The sequence below is a fragment of the Eptesicus fuscus genome, chromosome 4 (assembly GCF_027574615.1).
Source record: "Eptesicus fuscus isolate TK198812 chromosome 4, DD_ASM_mEF_20220401, whole genome shotgun sequence".
NCBI classification, from domain to species: Eukaryota; Metazoa; Chordata; class Mammalia; order Chiroptera; family Vespertilionidae; genus Eptesicus; species Eptesicus fuscus.
Window position 1 is genome coordinate 79,223,652 of NC_072476.1, and position 27,621 is coordinate 79,251,272.

The 27,621-nt window shown below is 38.5% G+C and overlaps 1 protein-coding gene and 1 pseudogene across 1 annotated transcript in view; one reads left to right on the forward strand and one right to left on the reverse strand.

Annotated features, from left to right (window-relative positions):
* The window catches only part of ADAMTS6 (ADAM metallopeptidase with thrombospondin type 1 motif 6), a 206,406-nt gene that overhangs the window by 1,506 nt on the left and 177,279 nt on the right, over positions 1 to 27,621 (forward strand). The window contains exons 2-6 of the mRNA XM_008161866.3: positions 1,135 to 1,499; positions 11,211 to 11,379; positions 15,526 to 15,725; positions 16,466 to 16,549; positions 17,280 to 17,425. Of these exons, the coding sequence (XP_008160088.1) occupies positions 1,135 to 1,499; positions 11,211 to 11,379; positions 15,526 to 15,725; positions 16,466 to 16,549; positions 17,280 to 17,425 (964 nt within the window). The remainder of the gene's footprint in view (positions 1 to 1,134; positions 1,500 to 11,210; positions 11,380 to 15,525; positions 15,726 to 16,465; positions 16,550 to 17,279; positions 17,426 to 27,621) is intronic.
* LOC129148660 (ferritin light chain-like) lies at positions 1,659 to 3,125 on the reverse strand (annotated as a pseudogene).

Here is a 27,621-nt window from a genome sequence, read left to right on the forward strand (position 1 = left end):
GATACTTTTTAAAACAGCTTTATTGAGATATAATAGGTATACCATGTAATTTACCCATTTACAGTATACAATTCAAATGGTTTACAGTATATTCACAGAGTTGTACAACCATGACTACAATCAATTTTAGAACATTTTCAACATCCTAAAAAGAAACTGTACCCATTAACAGTCACTCATAAATTCCCTCTAAACCATTCTATACCCCTAGCCCTAGGCAACCTCTAATCTACTTCTGTCTCTAGAGATTTGCCTATTCTGGTTATTTCCATAAACTGAAATCATATAATACATAATCTTTTGTGACTGGTTTCTTTCACTTAGCTGATTTTTATAATGTTAGATAATGAACTTTAATTATGAAGGCAGTTATTATGAAGATTCGTTCATGTCATAGCATGTATCAGCACTGTATCCCTTTTTATTGCAGAATAATATTTCATTATGTGAATATAATACATTTTACTCATTTATTCATCACTTGATGGGCATTTGGGTTATTTCTTCCTTTTGGCTATTAATAGATAATGCTGCCATAAACATTCATGTACAAGTTTTTGTGTGGATATGTGTTTTCATTTTTCTGGGTGTATACCTAGCAGTGGAATTGTTGGGTCAGATGGTAGTTCCATGTTTAATTTTGGAGGAATTTCCAGACTGTTTCACAAAGTGGCTGCTGATAATTTATTTTTTTTAAAAGTCTTCAAGGTTGTCAAGATTCTTTATAAACTTTGTGAATAACTTTCACAAACATTTTATCTGAGCTAAATTATATTCTTTTACATATGTGTGTTTTCCACTATTTTAAATTTCAATATAAAATATTCATATTTCCTGTGGAATTTCCCCTTAGAATTCATGTTCTTTAAAATTAAATTGTAAGAATAAAAATAGTCTTTTCAAATAATGTTATTTTGAGGAATTAAATAGTTGAAACGTAATTCATCTTTAGATTTGAAACTTTTACTCTTTTACTTTTGTGTACTATAACATTTTTTTCCATAACTCACCCATGATGGTTCATAGTTTTAACTGATATAGTTGTTATTCACACTGCTACTTTGTTGTTCTGTTAAATTTTCTTTTCTTCCATGTGTTTTTTTCTTCTGGATACTCTGCTTTATGATTATGAAGAGGAATTCCTGACTTATCTAGAACACTACCAGCTAACTATTCCAATAAGGGTTGACCAGAATGGAGATTTCCTCAGCTATACTGTGAAAAATGATAAACACTCGAGGAGAAGACGGAGTATGGACCCTATCGATCCACAGCAGGCAGCATCTAAGTTATTTTTTAAACTTTCAGCCTATGGCAAGCACTTTCACCTAAACTTGACTCTCAACATGGATTTTGTGTCCAAACATTTTACCGTAGAATACTGGGGGAAAGATGGACCTCAGTGGAAACATGATTTTTTAGACAACTGTCACTACACAGGATACTTGGAAGATCAACATAGTACAACCAAAGTGGCTTTAAGCAACTGTATTGGGTTGGTAAGTAGATGTTATAATTTTAAATTTCTTATGGGGATATAAAATCTCAATGTAACTTTCCTCATATTAATAAATATGTATATACAACATCTAAATATTTTTTGTTATTTCTGCTGCCTTTGCTTTTGATAGTATTGATTTTTCCAAGTCAGAGCAATATTAAAAACCCTATATTGTTAGTAGAAAAATGAATGAAACCTCAGGTTTAATTTTAGATTTAAGTTTTTTTTTCTGTTCAAGTAAGATATCTTTTATGCATAAACAAAACCCAATCATTGGTGAAGAGTTTAAGGTTATGGGTGCATGTATTTGCGTGTATTATTTCAGGAAACCATGACACTGATTGCCTCTTTAGGTTTCTTTCTATAATGTCTTTCTCTGGTTGTCAACATAGCTTAATTACGTGTGACCTACTTATGGTTATAAAGTCTTAAAAATTTTTTTAATTGATTTTAGAGAGGAGGGAGAGAGAGAGAGAGAGAGGGAGAAACATCAATGTGAAAGATTGCCTTTGATTGTTTGCTTTCCTGTATATGCCCTGATCAGGGAGCAAACCCAAAATGTGGGCATGTACCCTGACCAGGAATCTAACCCGCCATCCTTCAGTGTATGGGACAAATACTCCAATTAAGTGAGCCAGACCAGCCAGGGCGGTTATAAATTCTTGAAGCAAAATCTTTTATACCAATATCTATTTATTAAATAAAATTTTTCTGCATTTATCTGAAGATTGATTATAAATCTTATTTTACTTAGATTTCAAGAGTGTAGGGTCTATCCTGGGCATTTGAGTCCATTCTAGTCTAATGGTACAGTTTAAGGTTGCAAAACAAAGCATATTCCCATATTTCCTCTACTGCTTTTACCATATTCAGGCTAATGTAGATGTTCCATTAAAGCTCTATTTGTGTAAAAGAGCACTTTTTTTTTTTTTTTTTTGATGCAAAAAGCTTTATTGTTTCCATTTGGTCCGGTGCATGGGGAAGGGCTCCAGGGTGGTTAAAAGGGTGGCTAGTGGTTTCGGGGAGAGGCTCAGGCAAAAGCCAGAGACACCAGGGGAATGCAGAGGGGCCCCTCTAAGGACTCTGAGCTCTAAAGGCTCCTGGCGGTGCTTGAGGGTGAGCCTTTCGAAGAGATACCTGGCCAGTCCAGCCTGGGGGCTGGCCAGCCTGCGGATATGAGTCAGGTGGTCGCCCATCTTCTTGATGAGTTTCACCTCCTCACCCCGGAAGTGGTTCTGCAGGAAGTCACAGAGACGAGGGTCTGTGTGGGTAGAACCCAGGGCCTGTAGCTCCTGAAGGACCTGGTTCAGGTTCCTCTCCAAGGCCAGGGCAGCTTCCATGGCGTCGTGAGTTTTGTCCCACTCATCTTGGGACGGCTTCAGCACGTCCTGGAAAAAACTCGGCCACCGAGCTGGTTTTGCATCTTTAATAAGAGACGCTGGCCATCCTCCGGCTTCTTCTCTGCTGACTTGCGGAAGTGGCCCTGGCCCTCCAGAGCCACATGGTGGTGGAAATAGAAGCCCAGAGAGAGGTAGGTGTAGGAGGCCTGAAGGTGCAGGTTGGCCAAGTGGTTGAGGACCGTCTCCATCTGGGTGGAATAATTCTGACGAATTTGGGAGCTCATGTTGTTCCTCAATAAGGAGTTTAGGTTAAAAAACGGCATTCATTGGCTGGTCTCAGAGGCTGAGAGGATGGCTTGAAGTGGTTCTGAAGGTGGTGACTGGTCCGAGGCTGGAAGAAAGGGTGTCCCTGGGTCTGTTCCATCCAAACACTGTTGAAGCAAGAGACAGATCTGAGGGATCTGACAATAGCACACACTTTTTTTTAAATCCTCAACCAAGGATATTTTTTCCCCATTGATTTTTAGAGTGGAGGGAAGAGGGAGAGACAGAGAGCAACACCAATGTGTGAGAGAGACACACATTGGTTGGTTGCCTCCCACATGCCCCCTGACCAGGGCTGCGAGCCTGCAATTGAGGTACTTGCCCTTGACCGGAATTAAACCCGGGACCCTTCAGTCTGCAGGCCGATGCTCTATCCACGGAGCCAAACTGTCTAGAGCACAAACATTTTGATGCTCAAGTCATACTTTCAGAAATGGTTTTTTCCCATACTCTATCACATTCATATTCTTATTCTTAGGTTAATATAAAAAATACATAATTAAAGTTGGAGTTAAATAAGTCGTAAATTTGAGAGGAGTATTAGGAACCACACAGTTTAGGAAAATTTTCATTATAGGTATAAATATGAATTTGCTTAGATTGTCTATTGTCTATAGTTGTTAGTGGGTCAAATGATTAGATTTTAAGATTTGGGATTAATTCCTATAAATAGAAACATTGAGTACTTTTATCATTAGTTTCTCTGTAAACAGTGTTAGGCTTTATATACAAAAATAGATTTATCTTTTTGAATAAAAATAAATTATCCAAAGTAGATATGTGTTTTATTGTTTTGTTTTTTTTTAATCCCCCCCAAAGTAGATATGTGTTTTAAAAGCTTTCATATGTTTAAATGATATTTACTGTTAAATACGATAGAAAAGTACCATTGTCAGTCATTGATCAAGCCCTCTAAATTTGGCATTAACATTAATTATGCCATTGGTAGTTTTAATAGGTTGGAACAAATTTGAGATTTAGAAAAAAACACACAAATTCCATTGTGAAATTTGAGGGAACAGGAGTGATGGGAGGTGTGAAGATGAGTTAGAACATTTAGGAGATAATGAAGGCCTTTACAAAATTATGGCACTGAGAATAAAGAAGAGAAAATAAATTTGAAGAGAAAATAAATTTGATGAGACAATTTAGAGGATTTGTATTTTATTAAATTTTTCTTCCCTGGCATCTAATAAGACCATGTAGTAGATATTATATAATATTTTAGGAAGTTGAAATAGAGAGAGAAAGGGAGAGAGACAGAAACATTGATCAGTTCCGACTGTAGTTACCCTGATCTGTATCGAACCCAAAACCTGACTGAGAATTGAACCTTAGACTTTTTGGTGCATGGGATGACCTCCAACAAACTGAGCCACGCCAGCCAGGGCCGCCTGATTATTCTTTATCCCCATTGGGACTTTCTGTCTCTTGGTCTCTTTCCCTCTCTTTATTAACACCTTTTTACTTTGCTTCCTATTGAAACTGCATGGTCTATGTTGACTAACTTTGATTACTTGATTAAGGTGAGGTCTGCCCCGTTTGTCCACTGAAGTTACTATTTACCTCTTGGCAACTGATAAGGTATCTGTGAACAGACACGGGGATGGGGGGGCTATGTAAATATCCTGTTAGTCTTAGTAATCCTTGTCTTCATTCTTATTTTGTATCATGTTATATTTTTAATCAGATGAATATGTGTAGAAGCTTTAAAAAAAATCCTACTTTTGCCCTAGCTGGTTTGGCTCAGTGGATAGAATGTTAGCCTCCGGACTGAAGGGTCCTGGGTTCGATTCTGGTCTAGGGTACGTGTCAGGGTTGCAGGCTTGATCCCCAGTAGGGGGCATGCAAGAGGCAGCCAATCAGTGATTCTCTCTCATCATTGATGTTTCTATCTCTCTCTCTCTCCCTTCCTCTCTGAAATCAATAAAAATATAGTAAAGAAAAAAAAGAGCCTACTTTTCAAAGGCCCCTTGTAACCAATTCTGTTTTTAACTGTTTTATAAAAAATAGTTTTCAATGTAGAGATCATTAGTGTTTGTTTCTAATCATATTTTCTGATCCATAGTTTGTGTTACAGAAAAGAAAAAATTTCAAACATTACAGTCTATCAGCTGTTTTAAGTAATGTCACAGTTTAGGACCACAGCTTTCTTATCTAGGTCTTGTTTTTCTGAAGTTCCTAGTTGTTCTTTTTTGTTTTATTGAGGAAAAAAAATATGTGATTTTTTTTAGCGAAGTGATTAATATTCAGTTTTTTAGTCCTTATATCTATTGTGTGATATACAGAGTGGGTTAAAAGTAGGTTTACAGTTGTGAGTACACAAAGCAGAGTTTATTCTTGTATTATTATTTATTAATTATTGTATTATTTTCCATACAAACAACTGTAAACCTACTTTTGCCCCACCCTGTATATTTCATTCTTCTTTGGAGATGTTTTTCTTGGAGTCTAGTGGTTACTTCATTTTTTGAGTTACTACACATCTCTCATCTTGGGATTTCTTTTTTTCTAGGCTAGTAACACATCTTCCTCTTTCTGTGTTTACATTCTGGTTTTGTTAGAGAACATCTTCAAGTAGTTACCTCAAAAAAGGTGCCTGGGAAGTGAAATTTCTGAGTCCTTGCCTATTTGAAAGTGACTTTATGTTATCCTCATGTTTGGCTAATAATTTAGCTGAATGTGAGAGTCTGGGTTCAAAATCATTTTCCTTCAGAACCATGGATGGTGGAATCAGGAAAGGGAAATATGGGGCATTAAATTTATCTATATGGTTTTATATCTTAGGAAAAGATTTAAAGATCTAAAAAAAATAGCATTGATTCATTTTGGGTGGCATAAATATTCTTGTTCTTTATTTTTTTCTTAAAATTTTTTTCTTCAGTGACAGTGATCTTTTTCCTTCCTGTTTCAAGGATTTTATAATCATGTGGTAAGCTGTGGGTCTTCTTTCTGATTTCTCCTTGGTGTTTGATGGGTGCTTTCAATTTAAAGGCCTTCCTCTAGGTTAGAAAAATTAAAAAATGTTTTCTTAAAAATTTTCTTGTTTCTCTCCCTACCCTTCTGTAATTGGTTCTCTGCTTCTCTTATCTCTCTTTTTCATCTTTTTCTCTTTTGTTCAATGAGATTTCCCCAATTTTGCTTTCTTTTCTTTTCCTTTAATTGATTTAAAAATTACAGCAGTCATATTTCTAATTTTCAAGAGGGCTTCCTTTCTTTATATATTGTGTTTGTTTTGTGAAACATGATTTTCTTTCATCTCTCTGAAGATACTAAAGACTATATAGCTAGTTAAAAAAGACCAGTGACCCCAGTAGACTTTCTATTCATTTTGTTATATCCACAGTTGCCTTTCTACTTTTTCCATTATTCATTTATCTATTCATGAAATACTTATAAATACCTGTCATTTAATAGACACTGCTCTAGGTGCTGTGAGTACAACAGTGAACAAAAGTCCCTATCATCATATAGCTTGCATTCTAGTGGAGGAGATACACAATAAGATAAATAAATAAAAATCATAGTGTAATGATAAGTTCTGAGGTAGAAAAATATTGAGTAACAACTTTAAGGGAGTCTGGCCAGTGTGGCTCAGTGGTTGAGCATCAACCTATGAACCAGAAGGTCTAGGTTCATTTCCCAGTCAGGGCACATGCCAGGGTTGCAGGCTCGATCCCCAGTAGGGGGCGTGCTGGAGGCGGCCAGTTAATGATTCCCTCTCATCACTGATGTTTCTATCCCTCCCTTTCCCTTCCTCTCTGAAATCAATAAGAATATATTTAAAAAAAACAACACAACACAAAAAACTAAGGGAAATGAGGAAGGGAATGCTGACATCTTAGGGATAATTTTTCCAGGTGGAAATCTTTAAGTACAAAGGTCTGATCTTAGAGTGTTGAGGAAAAGCAGGAATACCATGGCTAGAGCTAAGTGAAAGAGAGGAATAATGGAAGGTGAAGTTAGAAAGGGAACTGGAGGCCAGATGGTAGATTTTAGAGTACACAACTAGGATAAAATTAATGATAACTCCAAGCTTGAGGCCTGAACAATTGGAAAAATATAGCAGTCATCAAATGGCATGAGAAAGACTCAGGCATTAATTGAGATGGAAAAGTTATAGAAAGAATAGTTTGGGGGGTGGTATATATCAGAAGTTTAATTGAACATGTTGGATATGCAGGAGAGAGATGTGAATTATGAACTTACAAATTTGGGAGTCATCAATATATAGATGACAGAGACAGGAGATTACATGGAATTGCTTAGGTGGGGAGAATAGATAGAATAAAGAAGAGGTTCAAGGGCTGAATCTTCAAGGGCACTCCAATGGGTTAAGGAGGTCAGAAAGATAAGGAGGAGACCAGCAAAGAACAGTGGAGTAAGAAATTGAAGGAAAACCAGTTAAATATTCTAGAAGCCAAGTAAGAAAGTATTTCAACAGAAAAATGTCAAAATAAGAGTAGGACTGAACACTAACCACTGAATTTATCAATGAGGAGGTTGTTGACCAAAGCAGTTATGGTGAAGTCATGGTGGGGTTTGGAAAAGAGGCAAAAACTTGTTGGCAAAGGTTTAAGAAGGAATGAGAGAAAGGACTATATAGACAATGATTTAAGGAATTTTAGAAAAGCAAGCAATGATCAGTTGCTGCCAGCAGAAGCGAGGGTGAGAGGTTCTGTTTTGTTTGATGGGAATGACTAGAGAGAGAAAGGAAGTTTCTGGAGTGATGTTCTTGATAAGTACAGAAGGGATGGACTCATCTGCATAAATACAATAATTGTCCGTAGCTAGGAGAATAAGCAGCTCATCCATAATAACAGTATATAAAATAGATTATATGGATGAGATTCAGGTAGGTGGGGTATTTGTTGTAGGACTTTGCAGGAGGTTGTGTCATGTTGTTTATTGGAACAGGAGATGGAAAAATGAGGTGTTAGGGGATTAAGAGGAGAGGAGAAAGTATGAAACATTTATCCAGAAGAGCAGCATACTGAATAAACCAGAGAAACATAGTATAATTACCATGAAGCGTTAAGGACACAGTTGAGATTATGATGATGACGTTCAAGTGAGACCAGCTGGCATCTTGGTGTGTTTTCCTCTGACTAAATGAAGCTGCAAGGGTATAGGCCCAGAGTAGCAAAGTTGAATTTAATCTGCAACTTGCCATAGTCTCCATTTCAAGGGTTCCATTCTTCCATCTTTCCAGTACTGTCTTTCTAGTATCTCAACTCTAAGAGACAGCTTTTTTATGCCCAAGAGAACCCACTGATCCTTTTCATTGTCCACCCAATCCATGTCTTCACTTCCCTCCAAACCCACCTTCAATTCCCTTGCCCTTTTCTCCCTTCATGGAATTTATTTGACTAAACTACAACCCTGATCACTTTACTCACATTTCTGTTCCAATGTCACCTTATTGGAGAGGATGACCCTGACCATCCTAAATAGTTTACGTAATTCCCTCACTTCTAATTACTTTCTATTCTCTTACACTGCTTTATTTTTCGTGTTAACATTTATCACTACCTGATTGATCATTTATTTATCTAATGAATGAATTACTTTTTTCTAGCTCCTCCCACTAGAATGTAAGCTCCATGATAGAGTTGGAACTTTGTTTTGTTCATTATTGTATCCCCACCATCTAGAACAGTACCTGCCCTATCATAGGCATTCAAACATAGTTGGTGAATGAATAAAGTCACAAACCACCCTCAGAGGATAAGGGAATTACAGTACAGTGGCTGAGTCCAGCTCCAAAGTCTACCAAGTGAGTTTGTTACTTAACTTTGCTCAGTCTCCGCTTGTCATCTGCACAGAGGAATTGATAGTAGTACTTACTTCAAAGAGCTACTAAGATGAAATGAAAAAAACAACAATGATGAAATGAGATGATATGTGTGAACATCTTACAGAGTACTTAACTCACAAAATCTCTGGATTTTCTTCTGGAGTCTTTCCATTCTTGAAATTAGAGATTGTATCTGCTTACAAGGCATGTGACTCTTTTTTCCCAGCAACCCGAGATTCTTGGCTTGAGTGACTTGCCCACAGTCCAGGATGACGTTAGTGCTCTTCCTTTCAGGGCAGTACTCTAGACCCCACTTTCTACCCTTTCCTCTTACCAAGACTTCTCATACATCCCCTCCTTCCCGCAGGAGCCGTGTTGAGTTCACTGTCCCACTGCTAACCTTCCTGGTAAAGTAATTCATGCTCAGGTATTAGCGTTTGTTAATGGCAGATTATGTCACTCCTGTCAGTATTTGCATTTAATTTAGAGGCTAATATCTTTAAAGTAAAATGGTGAAAATAATCTGAAGTGACTAAGGGCTGTTTTCTTGGTGTGTTTTTTACATTCCTTAGCTCACTTCGTACAGGTGGCTGCCAACTTCATCTCTAAGTTAGAGCAGTTCTGACTATGCCTTATCTTTCTTTCCAAGCATATGGTACGAAACATGAATTTCCTTAAACAGAATCATAGAGGCTTAGATTCAAAGGGGCTTCAGAGATTATCAGGGCAAGAGGCTTTCAGCTCCCACCCCCCTTCTTTTTAAAGAAGCAAAACCCTTTCTCAAATGAAATGTTATGTGGAAACTTCATAAATAGATGAATAAAAGCATAGCTGATTCCTTAACCCTGGAATCCAAGCTGTGTAGGTCTCTCTTTGTTGTCTGGGGCAGTCCCCTGAGGGCACTTCCATGGAACCCTTAGGGCTCCCCAGAGTGCTGTTTTAAAACCACTAATTTACACCAACCCTTTCATTTTCCAGCTGAGGAAATACCCGGGGAGTTTGTGTTTTATCCAGTGTTACAGGGTAAATTAGTTGGATTAAGAGCAGTCCTCTCATGTGCCACACTTAGGAAAATACTATTAGACAGGGATGGAACATCTTATTTCTGATGCAGATAACTTTTACTATCTCATTTCTTTTAATTAGCAATTTTTTATGTGGTGTACGTAATACATGTGGGACACTTTCTGTGGCTGTAACTGATGCAGAGAAACAGGAGATATAACCCTTTGCCTCAAGAAAGCATCTGGTATACTTGGGAAGATAACACATGCAGGTGAAAAGCTATAATACATTGAAATACAGCTTCAGGAGTTGAGATGTAGCAAAGCAGTGTGGAATTAATTAAAAATAAATTAATTAAAAATAAATAATAAGCTCTGTTGGAACTCAGGGGGTGGGGGAAGCTACTCCAGTTGGGCTAGAGAAAGTTTTAAAGAGAAGTGACTGAGCTGAGTAGGACTTGGCTCAATAACTAGGTGTAAGGCAATTAATACTGTGAATAAGAGTAGAGTTTTGTGTGACTTCCAGCTCCTTCACTTGCCTCTGTATAATATAGAGCAAGTTCTTAACCTTTGAGCCTGTTACTTCATTGGCAAAACAGTGATATATTGCAGGTATATTAATTAAGGACATATTAATTGGTGAAACATAAACCTTGAAATGTCAGTTATCACAATAAAAGTTTATTTCTCTCTTATATCAGCGTCTATGTTCAACAGCTTTCCATGAGGTCATTCAGGGACCCAGGTTCTTTCTCTTTTGGTTCCTACCTTCCCTAGGCCTTTTTTTTTTTTTTCAGAGAGAGAGTGGAGAATTCTGCTGGGGAGGTTTTCAGGGGCTTGGCCTGAAGGTCATGTACAACACTGCCCATTTTCTATTGGCCAAGCTGATTTACAAAGCTATACCTAAAACAGAGGTCGTAGTTAAGTGTGCACAATTTGGAAAGGGAATAAGTCTTAGTGAGCACATAGAGATCTCTGCTATCTCATAGAGTTGTTAGGAGGATCAGAGGAAATAATGTATGTGTCATGCTTTGTACAGGGCATAACATGTAGAGGTACTTAAACATCCTTTTTAAAGGAAATGAAAATTTATATAATGTTTTGCTAAGTATGGGAAATTTACTAAATTTTTATTAACATGTGTTTTAACCTTTTTGGAGAGGTATCCGTTTACTTTTAACTTTTGGTAATGATAATATTCAAATGCTTCTTCTTGGCAAATTCTCTGTTTCTTTTTCTGTTAGCATGGTGTTATTGCAACAGAAGATGAAGAATATTTTATTGAACCATTAAAGAATACCACAGAGGATTCCAAACAGTTTAGTTATGAAAATGGCCATCCCCATGTAATTTACAAAAAGTCTACCCTTCAGCAACGGCATATGTATGATCACTCTCATTGCGGGGTTTCTGGTGAGTGAGTGACATATTGTATTGTATTGCCATTCCATTTCTTCTGGCAAGGTTAATAATAAAAGTAAACAATAATTTGAGTAATTAAAATGCTATTGTCCAGAGTCCTCTTTAAAAATGTCACCTATCCATAGTTTTAAGTCAATCTTGGAATCACTTTGAAATAGAAATCTGTGTAAAATTCGATTACTTTTTCTTCGAAGGGGAAAGAAGCCCACCTTATTTTATCCAGGTAGTAGTTGTAGTTTTCATGCACAGGTGTTCCATAGCACTTGGTGCTGTTTGCTTAGCTTGATATTTTCATGCTAGTGACAGGAATCTAGACACTTGAATAAGACTTGAAGAGTTTTAAGGTAGTATTCGAGGTTGTAAGCATATATAGAAGGAGCAACAAACCTAAACTTCAGTGGTCAAAGAAGGCTTCATGGAGGAAGTGACTTCTAAACTGAGGCCCACGGGATAAGTCAGGGTAGCTGGGCAAAGGTAGAGGGAGCAGTTGGTAGTGTTCCATGTAGAGGAAACAGCATTTACAAAGGTTCTGGACCTGAAGAGAGAATGTCATGTTCCAGGAACTGATAGTTCATATAACTGGATAGTAGAATGTGGGTTGGAGAAATAGGGGTGAGATTCATAGTAGTTGGGGGAGTGGTAGTGAGGGATGAAACTGGAGAAATAAGAAGAGGCCAAATCAAATCACAAAGGCATTATAAACCATGTTAAGGAGTTGGTTTATCCTAAGTGTGCTGGAAAGCCATTGAAAGGTTTTATGCAGTAGGAATCACATGGTCAGATTTGGATTTCATACAGATTACTCTGGCAGCCATCTAGAGACTAGACTAGAGCTAGGGCAGTGGTCGGCAAACTCAGTCAACAGAGCCAAACATCAACAGTACGATTGAAATTTCTTTTGAGAGCCAAATATTTTAAACTTAAACTTCTTCTAACGCCACTTCTTCAAAATAGACTCGCCCAGGCCACGGTATTTTGTGGAAGAGCCACACTCAAGGGGCCAAAGAGCCGCATGTGGCTCGTGAGCCGCAGTTTGCTGACCACGGCGCTAAGGAATTAGGAGGCTGTTCAGTCTAAAGATTAGAAAACTTAGAGAAATAGAGGACGTAGCATAGCATAGTAGAAAGAACATGGGCTTTGGTATAGCTTTGGACAAATTACTCAACCTCTCTGAGTACTCCTTTTATCACACATTAGTTACTCAGTTAAATTGTAGCTATCCTTATTGGGGTAACTGTTTCTAGCATTAAAAGAATGAAAAAAATATATATATATGACCAGATTTGTTCTTCTGTGTAGTTATAGAAGCTGAAACTAGAGGCATCGTATTTCAGAGGCAGATTTCAGCTTAATGCAAAAAAGAATTCACCAACAAGTACTTTAAGTGAAAAATGGGGTGGATTCAATAGGTAGATTTGTCAAACACGGAGTGGATTGCCTTGCGATTAGTGAATGCATCACCCTTTATTTCTTGTGTGTCCTTCATGGGCTCCTTATTTTCTGCTTCAAGTATAAGTGTTCTTTAACCTTCTTCCCTCAACTGCCTGTTCTTATTCTGCATTCTCTCTTCTTGAGTAATCTCTGAGGCTTTTACTAGTAATTATGGGAGGCCCTTTGTTGGTCAGAATAATTAGTACTAGAAAAAGACCACTTCAAGTGAATCCACTTAGAGCATGAAATAAAATTTCAGAGTAAATAATAATAAAAAATGTTTAATTTGTCTTTGTATTGAGTAATGGATCTAAACATTATGGAAGTAGTTTATTTTATCTTATGTTTAACAAAAGTTAGGCTATAAGTACAACTATCTATAAGCTTTTTAAAAATGAGGATTAAAATATTTACTTGTTTATTATAATTTTTTAATAGTCAAATTATCCTCTTTTCTTTTGTTGTTAATCCTCAACCAAGGATATTTTTCCATTGATTTTTAGAGAGAGTGGAAAGGTAGGGGGAGAGACAGAGAGAGAAACATCAATGTGAGAGACACATTGATTGGTTGCCTCCTGCACATGCCCTGACCATGGCCAGGGATCAAGCCTGCAACCGGGGTAAGTGCCCTTGACTGGAATCAAACTCAGGAGCATTCAGTCTGCAGGCCGACGCTCTATTCACTGAGCCAAACTGGCCAGTGCAAATCATCCCCTTTTGAAGTGCCTATCTCGTTAAGTGGTCTTGCTCGGACAGATTGTTATTTTTCAACTAGAGGCCCAATGCACGAAATTCGTGCAAGAGTAGGCCTTCCTTCCCTCAGCAGCCAGCACCGCTTCCCTCTGGCACCCAGGACCCGGGCTTCCCTCACAGCCCCAGCTTCATTTGGAAGGTCGGTCGTCCAGTAGGATGTCTGGTCTAATTAGCATATTACGCTTTTATTATTATAGATGGTTTAGGCATGAGTCTAATTGCCATCATAACATTCTGCCCTTTTTGGGGAAGATTTTCTTCTACAATCTCTTCCCCTGCATTACTGAGACTATTTCATAAATGGTTCTTGCTTTTAATCTGTTCCGTTCACTAGCCATTTCTACCACCCCTAACACCAGCTGATTTAGTTCATACCCTCATTGTTTCTTGCCTAGTACACTGTAATTGTTTCTAACTGGTCTTCCTGTCTCCAGCTTTGTCTTTCTGTCTCCTAGATCTGGCTGTACTACATTCCTTCAAACACGTCACTGGCTTCCCAATAATGAGAATATGGTAGTAGTCCCCTAAGTTCTGTGAGAATGTCATTAGATGTTATTGGGAAAAAGTGTTTTGTATTCACTAAGTTTGGGAAATGTCTGGTTAAGAACTACTGATCTTGTGATACTATTTCAACAGCTTAGTTCAAGACACTAACTTAATGAGTTTCAAAAATATTTGACTGATTCTTCTCATGGTCATATTCATCTTATTTCTTAAAATTTATAACTTCTCCCAAAGTCATATTTAAAAGGAAAGGTTAAAGAAGTTAGAAAGATAAAGTACCACTTTCTGTCAAGTATATAAGTTAATCTAATTTTTTTCTTACTAAATTTTTCAATAAGTGGAGGTTCAAAAGATTTTCTGTATATAAGGAAATACAAGTGAGATATACAGAGGACCTGTACCTGCTCAAGTTTATTAAGTGAAGATGAATATAAATGAAGCAAGTATTTACAAATGCCATAGCACTAACAGATTTTCTGTGTGCTGAAGAACCAAATGTCTAGAAAACCATGGGTCAACCACAGTCCACTTGGAGATGTAGTTTAAAGCGAGTCATGCTGGAATCATTCTAATGCCCTCTACCTCTAGGTTTTGGAAAAGGAATACTTTGGGTACTCTGTCAGTATAAATAGTTGTAGACTGCAAAATTAAGTGAAAAATTTATTCACAGCTTTTTAAAATTGAGATAGCTAGTGTAGTAGAATTGCTCTAATTAAGATAGTTTAATAAAAGCATCTTACTTTAAAAATAAATGCTCATCTTAGGAATAGACTTTTGCAACATTAATGTTCTTCATCAGAACTGTCTGAGGCTGTTTAGAAAATTAGTGCTCTAGTTGCTTTTTAAACAACTTTAAATGATTTTTTAAAATACCTATTCTAAATTTAAAAGTATTATGATGTAATCACTTACTGGAATAATGTGAAATGATTATTTGAAAATTCTTTTTATTAAGTAGTTCATTAGGTTTATTTTGTTCTTACGAGCAGTTGAATGTTAATAATAAAATATCATTTTTATTAAGTAATTCATTAGATTTACACTGAGTGGCCAGATTATTATGACCGGCCAGATTATTATGACCACCCCATCAGTACTTCACTGACACTTCCAAAAATACTGAATATTGAAAACTTCCTAAGCAAATACTCTCAAGGTTTTATTATTATCATTATTTGCATAACTAATTCATTGTACTGATGGGGTGGTCATAATAATCTGGCCACTCAGTGTATTTTGTTTTCATAAGCAATTGAATATTTTATTTTTTTATATAATTATTTTGAAAACGTTTAAAGAGTTTAATTTTCTCACTACTACATTTCCCCTCACTTTGAAAAATCTTAGTATGTTAGAGAATTTATGAGAAGCATGTCTAAAGGAAAGACCTATAAATAAATAAATGTAATTAATGAGCCTATCTGAACTAGTTAATTGTTTCTGTTGTAGACCTCATAGGTGGCAACCCTTGGTGGCTGAATGACACATCTGCTTTTCCTTCTGCACCACCAATTAATGGCACACACAGACAGAAGAGATCGATAAGCACTGAGCGCTATGTGGAGACATTAGTCGTGGCAGACAAAATGATGGAGTCCTATCATGGCCGCAAAGACATTGAACATTACATTTTGAGTGTAATGAATATTGTAAGTTTGATCCCTCTACATAATTTAATTTAATAGTTTTGTTGTTTTTTTGTTTTTTTTTTTACTAAGGCCATAGATTTTTATTGGGAAATAATGATTTTAAGAATTTATTCATCTAAAATGAAAAAGACTTGATCTACTAATGTTTCAGTCCCATAGAAAATGCATTTAAAGGTGATCTTATTATTTTCAGATAATATGAATTTTTAATTAGGTCATATTAAATCTTGTTTAAGAGTTTTTCTTTTCTTTTTTAAAAATATATTTTATTGATTTTTCACAGAGAGGAAGGGAGAGGGATAGAGAGTTAGAAACATCGATGAGAGAGAAACATCGATCAGCTGCCTCCTGCACACCCCCTACTGGGGATGTGCCCAGCAACCAAGGTACATGCCCTTGACCGGAATCGAACCTGGGACCTTTCAGTCCGCAGGCCGATGCTCTATCCACTGAGCCAAACCGGTTTCGGCTAAGAGTTTTTCTTTAACTTGACACATCAGCTCATCCTCTTAATTACTGTGTTGTCATTCATCTTTAGGAGAAAATATTTCTTGAGGTAGACTTGGACCTTTTACCGAGGCATCTTGAGGATATTGCTCTAAGTGACATGGGATGAAAGAAAACTTTTTTAATACATAGTAGCTAAATTCATGAAAAATTATTTTGCCACTCTATAAAAATATTAATCACCCTATGATTTTTGTCTGACTTTGTGTCTTTTCTTATTTTCTGGAGGTCAGGTTGCCAAACTTTACCGTGATTCCAGCCTAGGAAACGTTGTGAATATTATAGTGGCCCGCTTAATTGTTCTCACGGATGATCAGGTAAGAATGAGTTAGTTTATAAATCTAAAATCTTAACAGACAGGCTATTGAATTATGTATTATAAAATAATATATTGTATTATTGCTCCTCTTAGGAAGTTCTAGTTGAATATGATTTTTAGCACTAAGCATTTAGCTTTTTTAAAAAATAAAATATTTTTATTGATTTCAGAGAGGAAGGAAGAGGGAGAGAGAGAGAGAGAGAAACATCCACGTCATGGATCGGCTGCCTCCTGCAAGTCCCCCACTGGGGATCGAGCCCACAACCCAGGCATGTGCCCTTGGCCGGAATCGAACCTGGGACCTTTCGGTCCCCAGGCTGACGCTCTATCCACTGAGCCAAACTGGCTAGGGCACATTTAGCAAATTTAAAGTTACTAAGAATATACCTCTTATGTCATGTTAGAGCTATATATATGTATATTAGCTGTATGTTTCAGTATAAAAACAAACATTTGCACAACAGACCTTTTAATAGTGGTTTTGGTTGATTTTATATGCTGATAATCACACATATTCACATTATCTTAAAGCTAGAACTAGAAAGAATGTTTGTTTAATAGTACACTAAATTAGCTCTAGGTCAGATATTACAGAGATAAAAATTGGCAAGAGAGTATTCCTAGAAACCACTGCTTCTAATTATAGCCCCACTTTAGTCTTCAAAAGTTTTAACAACTGACCTTAGTAATTTGTTTGGAACATTTCTGGTATGCATGTTGTATTGCAGCCAAACTTGGAGATAAACCACCATGCAGACAAGTCCCTCAATAGCTTCTGTAAATGGCAGAAATCCATTCTCTCCCACCAAAGTGATGGAAACATCATTCCAGAAAATGGGATTGCCCACCACGATAATGCGGTTCTTATGACTAGGTATGGTTTGTTGCAAGTATTTTACCTTTGATTGTTGTGTTTGATATTGTAACTATTTGGTTCTATCTAAAGCCTCATTTAGGCAATGAATATAGAGAAAGTAAAATGGTAATTTATTGTTTACCACTGAGAAAGAATATATTGCACTGTTATTGTGTTTGCATCAAATAAGAAAAAGGAAGATTTAGTTGAGGTAGAAATTTAATAAATATCTTACCTTCTACTAAGGTCTGTTCATAGGGTTTAATTGGAAGCACGTATATGCTTTGTGAATTGAACATACTAAATGCAAGATTTAAAAAAGTCAGCACTCTTGATTATAAAATATATTAATTATTCTTACCTCCAAATGTTAAAAGAGTGGACATTGGTAGTTACACAGTTTACTTAGATGAATGTTTACTTAATTAAAAATATTTAAATTAAGATATGCTTTACATATATATGTGTATATATATATGTGTATATGCAGCTTTATTATGCTATATGTTTGAATAGCTTGTCTCTCAGGCAAACATTATTTGATGGTAACCCAATGAATGCATCTATTTCTTACCAGTTTTACAAAACTGTTTTCAGATCCATTTTATTCCTTACTTTCTAACAACTCTGTGAAGTAGATATTATTTTTCCCATGTAAGAAATGTGGAAACTGGTTCAAAATACTGAAGTTGCTCAAGATCATTCAGCTTTATCTAATCTTTTTTAAGTGAAAAAACAGGACTGAAACCCTGGTGTTTCTGTCTTTTTTGATTATATTATGCTGTCTTGGGATTTTTTTATACTCTAGTTATGATTGGCTAGAAGTATGCTTAAATCATTTTAAGATAAGTTTGTCTTTTTACCTCTAATCAGCATTTAATATTGAAAACAATAAGTAATAACAAAGAACAATAAACAAAGTGGAAGTATTGTTCTATCTTGGTTAAATGCAATAGCCCTTGTTATTTTGATTATTTCTTTTAATTTGCAAGGCGGTATTTAACATACACTTCATCTGGTGTGCTCATGGCTCTACATCAAACTCTATGGAGGGAGTAGAAAGAATATGGGATTAGAATCTTTAGACCCAGAATCTTGAGTGAATTTAGCTTAAAAAAATAATTTCTTAGTTGTAAAGTTTCTGAATTTATTTATTTTTTTACAGTTAGACTTACTTTAATTGCCTTCATCTACCTGACATCATAAACCAGAAAAATTTGTTTATGACATGCTTGTTGAATAAAAACAAAATTGTACAGTTCTATATTCATATGTGTTGATACATCAGTTTGATAAATCCTGCAATTCCTCAGCATCTTGTGATCTGGAATGATTCCCACATATATTTGAGGAGTTAAAAATATAGAAATTGTGCAAATATAGAAAGCTTTGTGTAAAAATATATATGGATATCATTTAATGTCAATGAAATTACTAGAGGTAAATGTCTATTACATATGGTTAGGAAAATGACTACAGATATTTACATTGGCTCCTGTATTTATATTTATAAAGCCCTACCTCATCACAAAGACAATACCCAGTGGCTCTTGATGCCTCACATTTTTATTATTGTACTAGAGGCCCAGTACATGAAATTCGTGCATGGGGGGTGGGGGTATCACTCAGCCCAGCCTGCACCCTCTCTAATCTGGGACCCCTTGAGGGATGTCCGACCACCCATTTAATGGGCAGTTGGACATCCCTCTCACAATCCAAGACTGCTGGCTCCCAACCGCTCACCTGCCTGCCTGATTGCCCTTAACCGCTTCTGCCTGCCAGCCTGATCAGTCCCTAAGCAATAAAATCAATAAAAATATATACAAATACAATTGTATATATTTAAATTGCCCTTCCCCTGCCAGCCTGATCAACGCCTAACTGCTCCCCACCCCCCCCCCCTGCCGGCCCCATTGCCCCTAACTGCCCTCGCCTGCCGGCCTGATCCCCCCTACTGCCCTCCCCTGCAGGTCTGGTTCCCCCCCAACTGCCTTTCCCTGCTGGCCTGGTCTCCACTAGCTGCCCTTCTCTGCTGGCCCAGTCACTCCTAACTGCCCTCCCTGCTGGCCTGATCGCCCACAACTGCCCTCTCCTGCTGAGCTGGTCACCCCCAACTGCCCTCCTCTGCTGGCCTGGTGACCCATAATTGCCCACTACTGCCCTCCCCTGTAGGCCATCTTGTGTCCACATGGGGGCAGCCATCTTTGACCACATTGGGGCGGCCATCTTGTGTCTTGGAGTGACGGTCAATTTGCATATTACTCTTTTATTAGATAGAATTTGCCTTGTATTTGTCACTTTTGCATCAAGTGACAGGAGTTATACCAGCAGTGCACATTTGTAAGTATTTGAGTAGTGAAGTACATCTGGGCAGTTAGCCACTCTTTCTTTGCACCGGCTACAACATTTGGCTGACTGACTTGTTACTCTGAATTGGCCCAGATATTTTTTGATTCTCTGCAGAGATCTTTGCTTCAATAAGAACTTTTAGTGCTTTTTTTGATGTCTGAGATTTGAACATAAAATTTTCTTTGTAAACTTGTCTCCCAATGGTCAGACCAGCACTAGAAATTATCTCAGGATTTAATAGGACAGTATTTTAGCGGGTTGATATTTCATGTCATTTTATATTGGTTATGTAGTGGAGGTTAGAAAAATGTCACTTTGGGCAGTATAGAATGGATTTGAATTGTTATTGAAGTCTCAAACTAACTTTTACTTTATTTAAAAGTCTACAAGTAATTTTGAATTATTAGGGCCACAGAGTGACTTAGCCAAAGGAAATGGCTGTCATCTCTAATATTTAGGGTCTTTTTGTTGTTGGGAGGTTTTACCAGTGCTTGACTCTCCCTTATAAATTTTTGATTTGTGAAATTGAATATGTTTAAATCATACTACTACTTTTAGTAAAAGTAATTATGAGAATTCCATAGATGATTTTATAGTAATGTTGAAAACTGTTTTATGTAACTCACTTATTAACATATTCAGGGCTAGGACTCCACCATTTAGAGGTGCAATAGTGATTTATGTTTGCTTGAAATGCCAGCTCACTAGGGAGAATGTATAATGTATCTATCGAGAATTCCAAAGAAAAATTAATGGATATGTTTATCTCCACTAGTCCTAATTTTGTCCTAGGGATTTAAATGTTTTAAGCAGAAAACCATTTGGAATTATAGTTACTTATGTAATAATACTAGTTACTTTTGGAAAAGAGTAGAAAAGCTCAAGATGTTATCTCCTCTTAGCAAATAAAATTTCATTGTTTCATTTTACTGATCTAAATGTAAAATAAACTGTGTGCTACAAAGTTATCAGATCACTGTGACTAGACAGAAAGAAACTAAAGTAAAAAAAAAAATTTTGTTGTTTTGCATGGTATCAAAAATATTGAATTAACACCAAAGAGCATATTAAAACTTTATATATATACTAGAGGCCCGGTGCATGAAATTCGTGCATGGGGGGGGGTGGTGTCTCTCAGCCCAGCCTGCACCCTCTCCAATCTGGGACCCAGTGGGATCAGGCCTAAACAGGCAGTCAGACATCCCTCTCACAATCCAGGACTGTTGGCTCCCAACTGCTCGCCTGCCTTCCTTCCTGATTGCTCCTAACTGCTTCTGCCTGCCAGCCTGATCACCCCCTAACCACTCCCCTGCCAGCCTGATTGATGCCTAACTGCTCCCCTGCCAGCCTGTTTGCCCCTAACTGCCCTCCCCTTCAGGCCTGCCTGGTCACCCCTAACTGTCCTCCCCTGCAGGCCTGGTCACCCCTAACTGCCCTCCCCTGCAGGCCTGGTCTCCCCCAACTGCTCTCCCCTGCAGGCCTGGGTCCCTCCCAACTGCCCTTCCCTGCAGGCCCGGTCACCCCCAACTTCCTTCCTCTGCCAGCCTGGTCACCCCTAACTGCCCTCCCCTGCAGGCTTGATCACCCCCAACTGCCTTCCCTTGCAGGCCTGGTCCCTCCCAACTGCCCTCCCCTGCTGGCCATCTTGTAGTGGCCATCTTGTGTCCACATGGGGGCAGGACCTTTGACCACATGGGGGCAGCCATCTTGTGTGTTGGAGTGATGGTCAATCTGTATATTACTCTTTTATTAGATAGGATACTTAAATTTTTATATACATTTATGTTTATTTTTATACATAAGTATATATATAAAATGTTATACATCAGTTAACTTTAATCTTTTTTAAATAATTGAGGTATAATTGACAAATACAATTGTATATATTTAAAGTATGCAACATGATGAATTGACATACATATACATTTTGTGCTGATTATCATAATCAAGTTAATTAACGCACTATCACCTCATAGTTACCTTGTTTCTTATTTCTTTTTTGGAGGGAGACTGTTTAACATCTACTAATTTAGCAAAGTTCAAGAATACATACAGAATTATTAACTATAGCCACTATAGTCATGTGTGTATTAGATCCTCAGAATTTATTCATCCTATAAAAGTTGTACCCTTTGACTAACATTTCCACATTTCCCCCACCCCCAACCTTGGGCAACTATCATTCTATTCTCAGTTTCTATGAGGTTTTTGTTGTTGTTGTTTGTTTGTTTTAAGATTCCACATATAAGTGAGATGAGAGAGTATTTGACTTACTCTCTCTGGTGTATTTCATTTAGCATAATGCCCTTCTGGTTCATCCATGTTGTTGCAAATGACAAGACTTTTTTCTTGTTATAACTGAATAATATTTTATTATATATATATATATATATATATCACACATTTCTTTTTTTTCAGAGGTAGTCTACCACAAATGCAGTTTTTGTTTATTTTTGTTTTGTTTTTGTTAATCTTCACCCGAGGATATTTTTCCATTTATTTTTAGGGAGAGTGGAAGAGAGAGGGAAAGACAGAAACATTGATGTAAGAGAAACACATCGATTGGTTGCCTCCTGCACAGGGCCCAAGCCAGGGAGGAGCCTGCAACCAAGGTACCTGGACCGGAATCAAACCCAGTCCTTTGGTCTGCAGGACAATGCTCTATCCATGGAGCCAAACCGGTGAGGGTCACAATTGCAGTTTTACTTAAATTTTATTTTTCAATTGCAGTTTATATTCAGTACTGTATTAATTTCAGGTGTACAGCATAGTGGTTAGACAATGATATATTTTACAAAGTGGTCCCCTTGATATTTCCAGTACCCACCTGGCACCATACATAGTTATTACAATATTATTGACTACATTTCCTATGCTATACTTTATATCACGTGACTATTTTGCGACTACCAATTAGGAGTTTTTAATCTATTCACCCTTTTCCCCCAGGCCCTCTAAACCTCCTCCCCTCTGACAACCATCATGTGTTCTCTGTATCTATGAGTCTCTTTCAATTTTGTTTGTTCATTTATTTTGTTCTTTAGATCCACATAAAAGTTAAATCATATAGCATTTGTTTTTCTCTGACTGACTTATTTCACTTAGCATTATATACCCTCTAGGTCCTCCATGCTGTAACAAATGGTAGGATTTCATTCTTTTTAACCACTCATCTATTGATGGGTACTTGGGTTGCTTCCATATCTTGGCTATTATAAATAACTAGAGGCCTGGTGCACGGATTCGCGCACCAGTGGGGTCCCTTAGCCTGGCCTGTGGGGATTGGGCTGAAACCAGCTCTCCGACATCCCCCAAGAGGTCCTGAATTGGGAGAGGGTACAGGCCAGGCTGAGGGACCCCACTGGTGCATGATAGGGGCCGAGGAGGGGCTGTGGGAGGGCTCCAGAGTGTGTCCGTGTCCGGCCGTCTCGCCCAGTCCTGATCGGGGCCAATCAGGGCCGATCAGGGCTGTCTTGCCCAGTCCCGATCAGCCGGACCCCAGCAGCAAGCTAACCTAACGGTCGGAGCGTCTGCCCCCTGGTGGTCAGAGTGTGTCATAGTGACTGGTGAAACGGTCAGACACTTAGCATATTAGGCTTTTATTATATAGGACTAGCTTTCCCGTTGCAGGAAAATTCCTGCAATGGGATTTCCTGCTGCACTCTACCCCGCCTCCGTTCCTCCCTTGCCGCCCGCCTCGCCTTCTCCTCCGGCCCTCCCGCATTTCCCTTCGCCCCCGGCCCCGCCTCCGCTCCGCCTTTATCACCCGCCTCACCTTCTCCTCCAGCCCGCCCGCATTTCCCTTTGCTCCGCCATTGTCGCCCGCCTCCGCCCCGCCCCGCCCTTGCCGCCCGCCTCACCTTCTCCTCCGGCCAGCCTGCTTTTCCCTTCGCCCCCGGCCCCGCCTCCGCCCCCGGCCCCGCCTCCGCCCCGCCCTTGCCGCCTGCCTCGCCTTCTCCAGCCCACCCGTGTTTCCCTTCGCCCCCGGCCCCGCCTCCGCCCCGCCCTTGTCACCGGCCCCGCCTTCTCCTCCAGCCCGCCCGCGTTTCCCTTCGCCCCCGGCCCCGCCTCCGCTCCGCCCTTGCCGCCCGCCTCGCCTTCTCCTCCAGCCCGCCTTCGTTTCCCTTCGCCCACGGCCCTGACTTCGCTCCTCCCTTCTCCTCCCCCCGCCCCCCTGGCTTGCTTGCTTCTTCGAAGCTTTACTCCCCTTTGCAGCTCTTGGCTTCTTTCGACACTGTCTTGATATGCAAATCAGCCGCCATCTTTGTTGGGGCAATTTGCATACTCGTCCTGATTGGTTGGTGGGCGTGGCTTGGCTGGTGGGCGTGGCTTAGGTGTAGCGAAGGTGCGGTCAATTTGCATATTTGTCTATTATTAGATTAGATGCTGCAATAAACATAGAGGTGCATATATTCTTTTGAATTAGTGTTTTGGGGTTTTTGGAATTGTACCCAGAAGTAGAATTGCTGGGTCATAAGTACACCACATTTTCTCTATCCATTCATCTGTTGATGGACACTTAGGTTGTTTTCATATCTTGGCTGTAGTGAATAATGCTGCAATGAACTCCGAAGTGCAGACATCTCTTCCAGGTACTAATTTATTGATTTCACTTCCTCCGGATATGTTACCTATAAGTGGGATTGCTAAATCACATGGCAGTTCTACTTTCAAATTTTTGAGGAAACTCAAGTCTGCCAGCAGGGTAGTCTCCATGCAGCGTCATCAGCTGAAGTTAATGTTGGGAGATTGCAGGGATTCTCCATGGCCAGGCTGCAGTTGTCTGCAGCAGCAGTAAAAGTTGGTTGGACCACCTGGTCTCTTTTCCTCCCAATGGGGTATGTGATATGCAGCTGGGGAGGAGATTCCTCTTGGTGCCAGGTCCAGCTTGCAGACACCCGTGGAGCAGTGGTGGAGCCTGGGACTAGCGTGCCAGTGCCTGCAGTGTGACAGCAGCTCCAGGGGCTGGTGTAGAGGTGACCCTGCAGTGATGATGGTGTGTGAAATGCGGCACGTACAAAGTGGCTATGAAGACAGAGTCTGACGCATGGGCACGCACAGAGCAACAGCAGCACTTGGGCCCACGATGCTGGCTATCCTGCAGTGGTATTGGCTCTGGTTTGTGAGGTGTGGGCATGTGTGGAGCAGCCACAAGGCTGGAGTCTGGAGCCTGGGTGAATGCAGAGCGGCCTTGGAGCTGAGGTGTGGAGTGCAGGAGTCGGTGGAGCTACTGTGGCTCTGGAGTCAAGTGTGCTCAGGTTTGGAAGGCGCCGGCAGCCCTCGCCCCAGGGCACCACCACAGCAGCTTCTCTCCCACGTGTGCAGCAGTGATGGCTAAGGGCTACCTTGATGGGGAAGCAGCCAGTGTCCTCTGTGGCGCAGGCTGCTGGGGCCCATGCCCACCGACACTATGGGGTCCTCTCCCGTGGACGCTGCAGCTGCGGAACTTGCAGCTGTCGCGAGGGCTGTTGAGGCCCTCAGGGGCACAGGATGCTGGGGTCCTCTGCAGAGTATGCCCCTGAGGACCACCATGGTCTCCATTTTGTGGTTCCTACCCTTTTTCTTGGTTCCTAGTTGTCCTCAGACATCTCCACTAAGCCAGCCTCCCCAGTGATACCTCCTGTGTAGTTACTCCCCACTTTTGCTCCATTATGTAGCTGTAGGTGCGTAATTGCACGCCAGAGCCCTCTCAGGGCTCTTTTCCTTTGTCGATGGCAGCCTGATTGTTTATGTGGGGGAAGGAAGGTTGGTATCTTCTGTTTCTTCATCTTGCTTATATCACGCTGCTAGCTTTACTGGATCTTAACACTTTGCCATACCAAAGAGCAGTTTCATGTCACTTTCTAAAGTGATGTATGGATACTTCTCTGTGGTGTATCAGCTAACTGACATTGTAGCTCTGAATACCAGAGTTAGTGCCATAATGTATACATTTATGGAAATATGGCCATATGATATAAATAAACACTAATGGTAGAATAATGAAACTGATATTTTATTTTAAAAATATCAGTAGCAGTAACATATTGGTTGCTTATATGGACTAGATTTATTATAATTATTTCACGATTATTAGTGTTTACCTAAATCATCTTGACAATAACTTTTTAAAAATAATGGAATGTGATCATATAACTAGGTCAAAAAATGATTGATATTTTTATACTTGAAACTCTGGAAACAAAATTTAAGAAGATAAAATTGGACTGTATGTATACACTTAAAATGTTACACTTGATACAAAACTTTCAGATTATCCTTTGTATTGAGAAACTAAATTAATAGCTATTTAGAAATAAAAATTTGCTATTTGACAGATTATTTTAATTTATATTTCTACATGAATTCAGGAAATATCCTCCACAAATTTAAAGTTAAGCCAATTTTAAAATTTATTTTTGTGCAAAAATATTAAAGAAATCCATTTATAGTCTGAAAATCAGTAGGAATTTAGTAACATAAAGTGTACTTGCACCAATGTTGAGCAATTAACATGAACACACTAATGCATACATTTCCTAGCTTTGTCTACTATCTAGCATTGAAATAATGTTTTCTATTTTTATGATAGTAATATATAATAGTATATATTTCAGATAGGAATTATATCTAAATTCTTTTTTTGTTATGGCTTTATTGAGATAAAACTCACAAGCCATACAAATTACCCAAGTTAAAGTGCACTATTCAATGGAAGTTAGTGTATTCACAGAGTTGTGCACCCATCAACATAATTAATTTTAGAACATTTTCATCATTCCCAAAGGACGTCATCCCCATTCCCTTCCTCTTCCCCATCCTAGCTCCAGTTTTATGCAATCACTAATTTACTTTTTGTCTCTATAGATTTGCCTAATCTAGACTTTTCTTATGAATGGAATTATATAATATGCAGACTTTTGTGACTGGCTTCTTTGCATAGTGTTTTCAAGGTTCATTCAGGTTGTAGCATATACCAGAACTTCATTCCTTTTTATTAGCCTAAATTCTTGAAAATTCAAGACACAAATCTTTAAGAAATTCATATGTTAATAGGATACTCTGCCATAATTATATTGCCCTTTCAATTTTTCATTAATAAAATACATAGGACCTATAACTACATCTCAAAATACAGAAGCAAAAATTGCACACCAACTTACATAATTTAGTTATTTAATTAAAATGAGCATATTTATCCTCTTAAGAGATCATGACTATTTGCTTTGATGCTGCTGGAATTTAAAGGGATTATACTTTGCAAAGTGAACTAATGTTTTTAGGTGGGAGATTAAAAATAGCTATAAAAAATGGTTTCTTTCTAAAACTTGGCCTGTAATGTGTAGATTTAAACAAGTTTTCTTTTTCTTTAAAAAAAAAAACGTATCAGAATTATATATTGGCTTCATGATTACATATTAAAACAAAGGAAAGGAAAATTAAATGTGGTACATTGACATTTATTTGGTATTCATTTATGCTTTGGTTTTTTTTTTAATCCTTAAGGAAATGCCAGTTAAAATTTTATGAGCTATTACTAAGCTTTTAAGAAGATGCTAGGTTTACAGGCCACCGAGGAATCTTGAATTCAGATTGTGGGTGAATTCATTTTGGTATTTGGACATTGTGAAGCATTTATTATTCTCTTACCACTCTCACTCTGTCATTCTTATCCATTCCCCTCACCCTTCTTCCTTTTTTGGTTTCTTTTTGCTTGGTCACTGGCTCCATCTAGATGCGTTTATCTAGATGTTTCCATTCCAATCTATGATCATGATAGACTTGGGCGACCATAATTTCTTGTCCTATCTAGGATACTTTTAAGAGTGAAAGAGAGTACCATTGACATGATATCTATACAACAGGCACATGCTAGGACCAGGTAA